Below are 12,795 nucleotides of genomic sequence, written 5' to 3'. Positions count from 1 at the left end.
CTCATTCACATCAACCCAGAGCAGTGTGTTGGAGTGGAGGGGTTTCTCCTCGCACTACTTTACACTGGTGGCAAGTCAATATGGGGAGGAGGATATTACAATCCCTTTCCGGAATCCACTGCAGTGGCAAATGGCTTCCACAAATCTCTATATTTTCAAATAGAGCAAGCACCATCATCAGCTTCCACGGCCATGATCAGTATTAGCACTTAACCTCTTAGATACCGCTGTCAACAGTAACAGTATTTAGATGGTTGAGGGTGGGGCTCCCACTTTAATCATGGGGTGCCAGTAGTTGTCATGGCAACCCTTTGGGTCATCCAGCTTCTGTGGCCTATAATGCTCTGGAAAAAGCGGGCTCTAACAGGCTTAGTGTCAGTGTACAACTGAGTGATCTAAAATCCTTCAGTACTTAGGTTCCATATCAAAAGGGAAAAAAAGTTAAAAAATTACAAAAATGGAAAAAAATTTAAAAGAGAGTATAAAAAATATAACAGAAAACCATAAAAACTTACTTTAATAGCTGCTAGAGACTGAGCCTCGCCGTAGACTAGTCGGACAAGCAGATCCCCGGCAGCATCTCTTCGTCCGCTGCCCTGGATCGACAGGTCTCTCCCTGCGTGCTTGCATAGGCAGAGACCTGTCAGTCATTGCAGTGCTACAACAGTCTAATGGGAAGTTTATAACTCTTATCTGGCTTTTTAACAGCTACTCTCAGTTGATTTATGACCACAGACCACAGCAAAATTGAATATGTAGTGAAACAAAGAGCCTGTAAAAGCAAAATATTGCAACATTTTTAAAGAATCCCTATTGCAAAATGAATTTTAGCCTCAAATTTAAGTATATAAATATAATGTCGCCAAAAAGTGTAGAATTCCAAACAGAAATCAATGTTCTCTAAGCACCACACACACAATGACTAGTGATGAGTGAACATGCTCGGTTAAGGTGTTAACCGCGCATGCTCATGTACTAACCGTTAGACAGCTGTAACTATGCAGGGATTGCCTAACAAACAGCCGTGAGACATGCAGCAGTGGGGACTCGAACATATTTTTCGTACACGCTGAGGACAATCTGTTAGCACATGAGCATGATCACTCCTTATCCGAGCACGTTCGCTCATCACTAATTACCGCCTCAACACATTAACCTAAACTATCCCTGTGTGGCACAGTCAAAAGTTTTACCATAAGCAGGTTCCCCATATCATGTTCCCACATGCTTTATGCATCTATTAGCCCTCTGTGTCCGTACTGTTACACACTTAACATTATGGCTGGTCCAAACAATCAGGGCAATTGTTACCACCCACCTTTCATGTCTCCCCTTTTTCCCTCATAGATTGTAAGCTTGTGAGCAGGGCCCTCATTCCCCTTGGTATCTGTTATGATCTATGTGATTATTGTTATGCTGTAATATCTATCGTCTGTACAAGTCCCCTCTGAAATGTAAAGTGCTGCGGAATATGTCGGCGCTATAGAAATAAAATTTATTATTATTATTATTATTAATAATGTAGTATAAAGACTAGAGCTCTTACTTGTTATACACATAGGTTCTCCTCAGATTGATCTTCCTGTCGTTGAGATATCTTTTATAATCTTCCACAGCATCTTTGAACGCGATAACAAGCAGCACTATGACAAGCGGCACCATAGTGATCTCCTTATGAAACACTTCAACTTGAGGCATCCAGTTCAAAATAGCAAGCATAAGAAAGTAAAAGTTTGCCGATCTGTGTGAGGCAAAGGAGAAACCATCATTGAAGCAGCTTTTAATTTTATGATGACAATCAAACCCCCCAAACAGCTTAGATTGTCATGTAATAGGTTTAAATACAAAGCCAATTTGTATATTTATATAATTTGACATTGCATACAATTAATTATGCCTAAGTACTCTGGGTGTGGTCCGAGCACTTCCCAGGTCTCTGCTTTTCCTGCCTCAATTTCTGGTCTAGAGGATCCTCTGACTGGAGGCTGTGAGGACCCTCAAACTGAGTGGAGAACTATGTAAGCCAACATTCTGAGTGAGGGGGGCTGTGAGGGCAATGATACCAAGTTGGGGCATGGGCTGTGAGACCCATGACACAGAACTGAAGGGTGGGCTGTTGCTGGCCATGATACTGAGTGGGAGTGAAGACTGTGCCTGGCAACAATACCAAATGTGGAACTGTGGGGTCCCCATATTGAGTGGGGGACTGTGAGGGACTCCATACTGAGCAGGGAGGAGACTGTGGTGGCCCCATACTAAGTTGGGGGCCGTGGTGATCCCCCATACTAAATGAGGGGCTACTCCTATACTGAGAGTGAGGCTGTGGGGGCCATCATACTGAGTGTGGTAGGGAGATTATTGCAGCCTCATGGTGATTGGGGGATGGACTGTGGGGGGCCATCTTACAGAGTGATGAATGGACTGCGAGAGCCCTCATACTAAGGAGTTACGATACTAAGGAGAAGCTGTGCGGACCATCATACTGAGGAGGACTTTAAGAGCAATCATTGTGCATGGGGATCATGCGGAGTGGGGGTATCATACTTTATGGTGACCATGATACTCTGTCTGGAGAACTATGGGGACATCATATGGAGGGTACTTTAGTGGCATCATGTTGTGGGGGTTACATACTATGTTGTTGGCACTTTGCTGGGAGCACTAGACGTCATACTATATGTGTGGGGTGAAGTTGTGAGGGCGAAATTTACTGTGGGGGTACAATACTCAGTGTGTCATTTTTTTTAGGAGCATAATACTCTATAATGGCCATGATAGGGGTACCGAGAGTGAGAATACCAAGGGGCTTCAGTAAGATCATAATGTGTACATGTCACAGTACATGTCCTTCTTGCTTACACAAATTGGGTGATATCACTGCACCAAATACAGTGGGTATGGAAAGTACTCAGTTTTTCTTTTTTAATAAATTTGCAAAAATTTTTACATTTCTGTTTTTCTCCAGTCAAGATGGGGTACATTAATGAGAAAAATAATGAACTTTTTTGAATTTACCAAATGGCTGCAATGAAACAAAGAGGGAAAAATTTAAAGGGGGTCTGAATACTTCTCGTACCCACTGTACATGTATATGGGCATATATATATATATATATATATATATATATATATATATATCCCAGATTGGACGATAGAGAAACAAGTGAATCACCCGGCGTGCCCCCGTGTAGGAGTAATCCACTTACCCCACGACATCAGCAGTACTTGGCCCAATACATTTGATTCACTATGTACACAGGCAAAAGCATAATATATACCCACATACTGTGTATACAAAATAGAAAAGCAGGTTCAGAATCGAGGCGAGGTAGGTGAACAGCCTCCTAGCAAAGACCAAATCATCCAGATGAGTAGTAACGAATGGAGGCAGCAAATCAAGCAATATTGGAAAAAAAAAACAGTAGTTCGCTGGCCTATAGTGACAGTGGCAAGGTTTATTTTCTGAGGTATGAACCTTTCTCAAGCAGTGACAGGAACAAATGCTATAAATTTAAAGGCAAAATGATTAGGAAGGTGATTGTAAAACGTTATTTTTGGGGGGTTACTTAGGACTTTTGTATGGGACCCAGTGATTTTTATCGTAATAATGCTCTTACCTGTAAAACTGTTCAAACAGATTCTTTGGTAGAAACGTTAATATTGTATACTTGGTCGTTTGGATTTTGTTTCCAGTATAAAACCTGGAAACTCTCTTGCAGTCGTCTTCCCATTTTTTGTTATTGGAAAACACCACTCGCTGCTCGATTAGGTTGTAAGTGGGCCGCTTTTTCTTGGGTGGAAGGAGAGGAGTTCTTTCAGAAGACAATGAGGAGGGATCTTTTTGTAAAACTTGCTTCCAACGGTAAAAGGTTGAATCCATGGATAAAATGCTGGAATGGAATAAAAAAAGTGACATAACATCAGGAAATCAGATTTACAAGAAAGTTTAAGCTTACTGTAGTGGTGTATTCTCTGGTAAAAGCTGAAAGCAGATTATATCACTTGTAGGTGCCTAGAAACTGGTCTATAATACTGAGTCGGTAAAGAGGTTCTCCAGGATTAAAGACATGGCTGTTTTCTTACAGTGTCGCACCTTTCTACAGGTTGGACATGGCATTACAACCCAGCTCTATACACTAACCGAGCCAAGCTTTGCTATTTCATCAATACCTACACACTTTTTTGGGTGTTACACAAAAGCGTAGCACAGCCCGCTCGACTGTTCTTTCAACCTCTAGTGGCTGGCTCGTAGACATAGACATTGTCATCTCAGTCAACCCTGGTTGAGATAAGAATAGCCCACAAGCACACTTTTTTGGACTTAAGGACTAATAGAAATTTTCCAATTATAAGTATTTTTATACAGAGGTAGATGTGATCGGCTCATGAATAGGACAAGTTTTACTTTCGAGGAGGATTCTTTTCTTAATATTTTCTGGACTTGAAAAATAAGAGGGTTTTTCAACCAACATTATTTAAAAAAAATATCCCCTCTCCTTTTAGCAAACCCCAAAGCTTTATGAGCCCCGTCTTCTAGTCTGTGTAAAGTACTGAATAAAGTACTGAATAAAAAATTTTTTCTGTAGCATCTCTCTTTAGATTGAGATTAAAACGAACATTAAAAGAACTTTTTGAAATACTTTTCACTAGTAGGGAGCCTCGACAATAAGTGAATCATAATGGCAATCCTTTCAATATATTTCTGCTAATGTGTTGAATGTTAATGGGTGGGGTTTTCCACTTTTAGGCAACTGGATCCCAAATGATTCCTGCAATGTAAAAAAACAAATCAGGATAGTACTCCCCCTCTAAAGTTCTGTGTTTTGGCTATATCAGTGATGTAAGGACTGACATGTGTATCAATTACTGAGCTGCTGACGTAGATGGTCTGAGCCACTGAGCTCAGTGATTCACTGCAGTGATGATGCGCATTGTAGTCGTAACTTTACCGATGCAGCTAAAACACAGAAGCCAAAGCAGCAGCGGGAAACTGGTGCTGAAATGGTGATAGTGAGCACTATTGTGACATTATTTTACATTAGAAGAATTATTTGGGATCCACTTATCAAAAAATGGAAAACACCTTTACGCTGGACATACATTAACATACAGGCAAATATCAATACCTCTTCTGTATCCCACATACAAAGGAATGCTCGGCTGATATCTACTGTGTCCTTTAGAAGAGAATCGATACCAGAATTAACTGGTAGAGACTTATGTCCCCAATTAAATTCCAACTTCGTGATCATTATGTATCCCAGCATTATTTGTCAGATGATAGTTGGGAGCCCCTATACACATTAAATTGTTGGCCAAATTCGACAACTGTGTTTTCCCCCATTCTATCAGTAAAATATATGCCTACTTTCCCTCCATACTTGCACTGCCGTTTTCTGTAAATGTAGTAAGCCCTGGGTTGGCTTATGCAATACCTAAAGTAAGGTTCCAAAAGATATCCCATCTAGGCACTGTGCCAGATGTGCTTCTGCACTAGGTCTGACCTCTGGATATTCACTTCCTCAAATCTCTCAGTTGATCGGCTAAGTAGAAAGTTTCTGCATCTGTTCAGTGGCCCCATTGGATTTTCCGTTTAAACGGGGTTTAGACATATGTGCCAACAGAGCCATAGACTGTAATGGCGATGGCAGAGAGAGGGAACATGCACTCTGATGTGAACCATTTTTGGGAGTGTACACCTACAGGAGGTGGACACCCAGATGCAGTCTACTACGTCTGAGTGTCCGCCTCAGTACGCGTACACTCCAGAAAATGATGCACATCAGAGCGCATGTTCGCTCTGTCTGCATCATTACAAACTATCGCCCCATCGGCGCATACATCCCAACCCCATTTTTGAGAAAGCACAGTTAGATTTTTGTACTTTTTCAATAACAAGTCTAGACCGCAAACAACCACTCAGATATGTTTCCATTAAACAGTGTAGCTTCCTAAAAGGTTTTTGGCATCATCACAGAAACAAGCTGAAAATGAATTGAGGCTTGCAAGAGATGTCAAAAGCAATAATAAAGGATTTTGGGGATATGTCAAAAGTAAAAGAAAAGTCAAAGATGCTATAGGATTTTTACAGGATGAAAATGATGAAATGGTAAGACAGGATGTTGAGAAGGCTGAACTTTTAAATTCCTATTTTGCATCTGTTTTCTCTCAGAAAGGAAATGTAACATCAACTGTTATTCACTGTCCTATTAAGGGAATAGAAGAATCCAGGATATCTATAAACAGAAAGATAGTGAGGAAACACTTAGCTAACCTAAATGAATTCAAGTCTCCAGGTCCAGATGAATTACACCCCAGAGTACTGAAGGAGATAGCAGAAGAAATGTTTGAACCCCTCTCCATAATCTTTGAAAATTCTTGGATAACAGGAGAAGTGCCAGAAGACTGGAGAAGAGCAAATGTTGTTCCTATCGTCAAAAAGGGGAAGAAGGTGGACCCAGGCAACTATAGGCCAGTGAGTCTGACTTCTATACCAGGAAAGATCCTTGAACAAATTATTAAACAACATGTATGTCAATACCTGGATAAGAATGAAGTGATTAAACAGAGTCAGCATGGGTTTGTAACTAATAAGTCATGTCAGACAAACTTAATTTCCTTCTATGACGGTATCACTGATTGGGTGGATCAAGGAAATGCTGTAGATATAGTATATCTTGACTTCAGCAAAGCATTTGACAAAGTCTCTCATACAATCCTTATTGAAAAAATGACTAAGTATGGAATGGACAAGGCAACTGTTTGGTGGATTCATAACTGGCTTAGTGATCGGACCCAAAGAGTGGTCGTAAATGGCTGCACATCCAGTTGGAAGAATGTCTCAAGTGGGGTACCACAGGGCTCTGTCCTGAGCCCTGTATTGTTCAACATCTTTATCAATGATTTAGATGAAGGAATTGAGGGTAAACTGATTAAATTTGCTGACGACACAAAGCTAGGAGGGATAGCTAATACTAGAGAAGAGAGAGAAAGGATTCAAAAAGATTTAAATAAACTGGAGAAGTGGGCAGCAACTAACAGAATGGTTTTTAACAGGGAGAAATGCAAAGTACTACATCTGGGCAATAAAAACGAAAAAAGCATATATAGAATGGGAGGAATAGGGCTAAGTGACAGCACATGTGAAAAAGACTTGGGTATACTAATAGATCACAGACTGAATATGAGTCAACAGTGTGATGCAGCTGCAAAAAAGGCAAATGCAATTCTAGGATGTATTAACAGAAGCATACAGTCTAGATCACGTGAAGTCATTATTTCCCTCTACTCCTCTTTGGTCAGACCTCATCTGGAATATTGTGTCCAGTTTTGGGCACCACATTTTAAAAAAGACATCAACAAACTGGAGCAAGTTCAGAAAAGAGCGACCAGAATGGTGACCGGTCTGCAAACCCTGTCTTATGAGCAAAGGTTGCAGGAATTGGGAATGTTTAGTTTGCAAAAGAGAAGACTGAGAGGAGACTTAATAGCTGTCTACAAATATCTAAAGGGCTGTCACATTGTAGAAGGATCAACTTTATTCTCATTTGCACAAGGAAAGACTAGAAGCAATGGGATGAAACTGAATGGGAGGAGACACAGATTAGATATTAGAAAAAACTTTTTGACAGTTAGAGTGATCAATGAGTGGAACAGGCTGCCACGAGAAGTGGTGAGTTCTCCTTCAATGGAAGTCTTCAAACAGAGGCTGGACAGACATCTGACTGGGATGATTTAGCGAATCCTGCTTTGAGCAGGGGGTTGGACCAGATGGCCCAGGAGGTCCCTTCCAACTCTACGGTTCTATGATTCTATTATTTAAGTGCTGCAATATATGGAAATTATCCCTGCAGAGAGGAAGAGGACTAGAACTCTAGTGCCACCTATTAGAAGTAGCAATCCTAAAAGTCAATATTGTTCCAGTATTGAGTCTTGTCACATGACTTAAGATAAAGCCAAAACCAAAATCTCAATTTGCAGATGCTGTTTTGGGATACTGCCCTACGTCAGTGCAAAAAGTGATATCTGGTTTGGCTGAGTGAGTGGCGTCTGACCTAGATCCAAGGGGTAATGATTCTTGCGGAGACTGACAAGTTAAGCTTGACAGGCCAAGGTGGGGAGACTTAAGCCTTGCAATGCTTCTCTGGGAAATATGCAAATTGTCTCTTCAGAGAGGAAGAGGACTAGAATTCTAGTGCCACCTATTAGAAGTAGCAATCCTAAAAGTCAATATTGACCCTCTAATAAGCCTTGTCAGTCTCTGCAAGGAGAATAGTTACCCCTTGGATCCCAGTCAGATGCCTCTCAACCAGCCAAAGCAGATCGCACACTTTGCACTGATGAGGGGCAGTACCCCGAAACACAATGTCTGAAAATTGATATTTTGGGTGTGCTAAAAATTTACTGGACAGGTACATACACACACACATATATACTATCTGACAACTATTCCACCAGCTATTCTGTCTCACCCATCAATGTATCATGGCCAACTTGGTACATGTACATACAGTATCTAAAATGAGTCAGTAGCGTAGGTAAGTAAACAAATATATGTAAGGTACATCAGATAAAGAAATTATTCATACCACATACACTATTGAGCTGCAGCAGCAAAATACTATACTAATTATAAATGATTGACCTAGAAATAGACAGGTATGTCCGATAGGATCATAATGTCACCACTCCTCTGTCCACAGAAAATCTCTTTACTGTCACAGGAGTCTTTCCCTTGCTGTTACTTACTCCTATGCCTCAGCCAGACTGTGGAAGAAAATCGCCATCTCACCATAAACAATTTGGAGCCTAGCCAAGTAGGCCATTGAATAAATCATATTAGATTCCTCAGCCTACTTTTTTTAATCAGATCTTTTATTTGATAAGAGGAAATATATAACAATATTACAAGCCAGCCAATTAACAATAACATGTTTATAATTACATGATAGGCCATCACCAGGGGCGAACATAGAAATCATGGAACCCCATAGCAGAAATTCTAAATGGCCCTCCCTCCCCCAAAAAAAAATAATGCCAGAGTCACAGAAGAGCATATTTCACAACTTTCTACCCTTTACATAGTAATTTTTCTCCTTCTGAAGTCATAGATTCCTCTTTAGTTGAACTAAAAGTATGATGCCAACAAAAGTGTCCCCCAAACATAACATGATACCCCCATGGTGAAGTCCCCCACATTAGGCTCTAGATGCACAGCATAATGACCCTACTGTACTCCCCCAAGTCAAAGCATGGTGACCCCCAACACAGTATGATCCCCCAACTGTGACCCCCCCCACAGCCCTCCATGCGGTATAATGGGCCTACATACAGTAAAATAGCCTCACACTGTATAATGCCCTGCACTAGACCTCCAAACAGTATGATGGACTCCGCATAAACCTTCACACTGTACAATTGCATGCATACAGTATAATGTTCCCCCACATAGCCCTCCAAATATTACAATGGGATCACAAACTTCCACTTAGTATAATGCAGAGGTCTCAAACTGCATTCCTCAAGGGACGCAAACCATGCGTGTTTTCAAGATTTCCTTAGCATTGCACAAGGTGCTGGAATCATTATCTGTGCAGGTGATTAAATTATCACCTGTGCAATGCAAGGAAATCCTGAAAACATGACCTGTTTGCGGCCCTTGAGGAATGCAGTTTGAGACCTCTGGTATAATGCGTCCCCCATAATCCATCATATAGTATAATGCGACATCCATAATCCTCCACATGGTTTAATGCGCCACCCCATAATTCTCCATATAGTATAATGCATTCCCTATGGTCCTCTATACAGTATAATGCACTCCCCATGGTCCTCTATACAGTATAATGCACTCCCCGTGGTCCTTCATAGAATATAATGCACCCACCATAATCCTCCAAACAGTATAATGCACCCCCCATGGTAGTATAATGCACCCGAATGGTCCTCCATACAGTATACTGCATCCTCATGGTCCTCTATATAGTATACTGCATTCCCCTGGTCCTACATACAGTATACTGCCTCCCCCATGGTCCTCTATATAATATAATTAACTTCCTATGGTCCTCTGTACAATTTAATGCACCCCCATGGTTTTCTCCATACAGTATAATGCACCCCCATGGTCCATTATAGAAATTAATGCACCCCCCATGGTCCTCTATACAGTATAATGCACTCCCCATGGTCCTTCACAGAATATAATGCACCCACCATAATCCTCCATACAGTATAATAAACCCCCCATGGTCCTCCATACAGTATAATGCACCCACATGGTCCTCCATACAGTATACTGCATCCTCCCTGGTCCTATATACAGTATACTGCATCCCCCCATGGTCCTCTATATAATATAATGAACCTCCTATGGTCCTCTATACAATTTAATGCACCCCCATGGTTCTCAACATACAATTTAATGCACCCCCATGGTTCTCTCCATACAGTATAATGCACCCCTCATGGTCCGTTATAGAAAATAATGCACTCCCCATGGTCCTCTATACAGTAAAATGCACTCCCTATGGTGCTTCATAGAATATAATGCACCCCCCATGGTCCTCTATACAGTATAATACACTCCTCATGGCCCTTCATAAAATAGAATGCACCCCACATGGTCTTCCATATGCTATTATGGCCATCAGTCACTGATTTAAAAAAAATAAATACAGTGCTCACTAACCTTGTTCCACCCAATGCTCCGGTCTTCTGTGTCTGTGGTGTGAAGCGCCGGAAATGTCAGAATAGCAGGCACGATGTAATGACATCATCACGCCTGCTGTTCTGACACATCAGACTCCGAGGAAGAAAAATGGAGGAGGAAGCATCTGTTCACGCTCCCTCCTCCATCATTATTGCTTGCACTCCAGCTGTCAGCACAAGCAATGATGATGGAGGAGGGAGCATCAGTAGACACCTCCACCCATATCATTCTGTGCTGACAGGTGAAAGGGGGGGGGCGCCACTGGTGGGAAGCCACTGGACATCACAGTATTGCTATCCATTACATTTAAACACTATCCAGTTACATAAACATCTTTATCTCTTATTAATCATTATAAAAATATAAACCAATAACTATCCCCAACCCACCCCAGATAAAATACCAGAACAAACTACGTACATATTTCAATATACCAGAAATATACTGAACTGATTAACACTCAAGAGTCGGCACTGAACTTTATGACCCTAAGCAACTCCTTTGACCATAACCCGGGAGTACTGTAAAGGCCCCGTCACACACAGCGAGATCGCTAGCGAGATCGCTGATTTTGTGACGTCACAGCGATCTCGGCAGCGACATTACTGTGTGTGACACACATCAGCGAATGGCCCCCCCGCCGAGTATCGCTGATCGTGCAGGATCGTCCTGGGCCATTTTTTGATCGTTGGTCTCCCGCTGGCCAGCACGCATCACTGTGTGTGGTAGCGGGAGATAAACGATCAGGGACGCTGCACGCTGTATCTAAGGTAAACAGCGGGTTTCTAAGAGCCGCGCTTTACCCTGGAAACCAGCGATCAGGACCAGCGTGCACGCTGGTTTCCAGGGTAAACAGCGGGTATCCAAGAGCCGCGCGGCTCTTAGAAACCCGCTGTTTACCTTAGATACCAGCTTGTTCGCTGGTCCTGATCGCTGGAGGGGCCGTCTATGTGACAGCTCACCAGCAATCAGTCTAACGATGTCCCAGCGATCCCATCCATGTCGGATCGTTGGTGGAATCGCTGGGACATCGCTATGTGTAACTGGGCCTTCACATTCTAACCTGGAACCATTAACTGCCATAACTTCTCATTAATGGGCCATCCGATCACGGTCCCCATATATTTTCAAATTTCTTTATCGCTTTTCTCTTTCTATATACCCCCTTTTCCAACCATATGTTATCATTTATTCTATTTAATAATTTGTTGCTTGACGAAGGCGCGTCCAACCAATGTAATAGTTTGCAAGTTTGGTATAGTATTTGTTATAATTCAATTGGAACCGGGGATTCAAAATCCGTTGTCTCTCCCAGATACCCTAACACACATCCTGGGGTCCGCCTGAAGTTGCACCCTGAAAACCCTTTGTATTAAGGCAAAGGTATTTGTCGAATATGAGTCCAAACACCTACATTCCCAAAGAATGCGCATTAAATGTGCATTCTCCACCACACATCTAGGGCATTCCGCATGCGAGCAAACCCCAATCTTAAAGGGAACACCAAGCTTCCTTTTTAAAGGGAACCTATCACCTACTTTTTCAACTATGAGCTGCGGCCTCTGCCTTTCGGGGCTTATCTACATGCTGTAGACAAGCCCCCGATCTAACCTGAAAGAAAAACAAGTTTTATTATATTCACCCAGGGGCGGTCCGGTCCGATGGGTGTCGCTGGTCCAGTGCCTCCCATCTTCATATGATGTCATCTTCCTTGCTTCGTGTCGTGGCTCCTGCACAGGTGTACTGATCTGCCCTGTTGAGGGCAAAGCTAAGCACTGCAGTGCGCTGGTGCTGGGCCCCTCTGTGTGTGCAAGACACGCTGTGGGCTTTTCTACCCCCCTCTCCTTCCACCTCCTTCTATCTCCCTCTGCCTGCGTGTGTAATCCTATACTCCTTCCTCCCCCCCTCCCACAAGAATGTGCTGGGAGAATCAGAATACAATCCTTTGACTGAAGACATGTGCTTTAGGCGTATGTAAGAGGGCATATCTTCACCCCAGTTGGTGTTATAAGTATGAAAGTTACATATTTGGAATGTGCACTGATATAGCTTCTCACCCTGTAGTTTTCTAGACTCCAGCTTCAG

The 12,795-nt window shown here is 42.2% G+C and overlaps 1 protein-coding gene across 2 annotated transcripts in view; it reads right to left on the bottom strand.

Annotated features, from left to right (window-relative positions):
* ATP10B (ATPase phospholipid transporting 10B (putative)) overlaps positions 1 to 12,795 on the bottom strand; it is a 620,908-nt gene that overhangs the window by 196,431 nt on the left and 411,682 nt on the right. For both annotated transcript variants that reach the window (XM_073581014.1, XM_073581015.1), the window contains exons 4-5: positions 3,617 to 3,889; positions 1,547 to 1,741 (exon numbers count right to left, since the gene is read on the bottom strand). In XM_073581014.1, the coding sequence (XP_073437115.1) occupies positions 1,547 to 1,741; positions 3,617 to 3,879 (458 nt within the window). In that variant the 5' untranslated portion in view covers positions 3,880 to 3,889. The remainder of the gene's footprint in view (positions 1 to 1,546; positions 1,742 to 3,616; positions 3,890 to 12,795) is intronic.

This window comes from Dendrobates tinctorius, unplaced genomic scaffold, assembly GCF_039654945.1.
Source record: "Dendrobates tinctorius isolate UK_male_01 unplaced genomic scaffold, ASM3965494v1 ptg000067l, whole genome shotgun sequence".
In the NCBI taxonomy this organism is placed as follows: domain Eukaryota; kingdom Metazoa; phylum Chordata; class Amphibia; order Anura; family Dendrobatidae; genus Dendrobates; species Dendrobates tinctorius.
The sequence above is the reverse complement of the archived record's forward strand: the minus strand, read 5'-3'. Positions and strand labels throughout refer to the sequence as shown.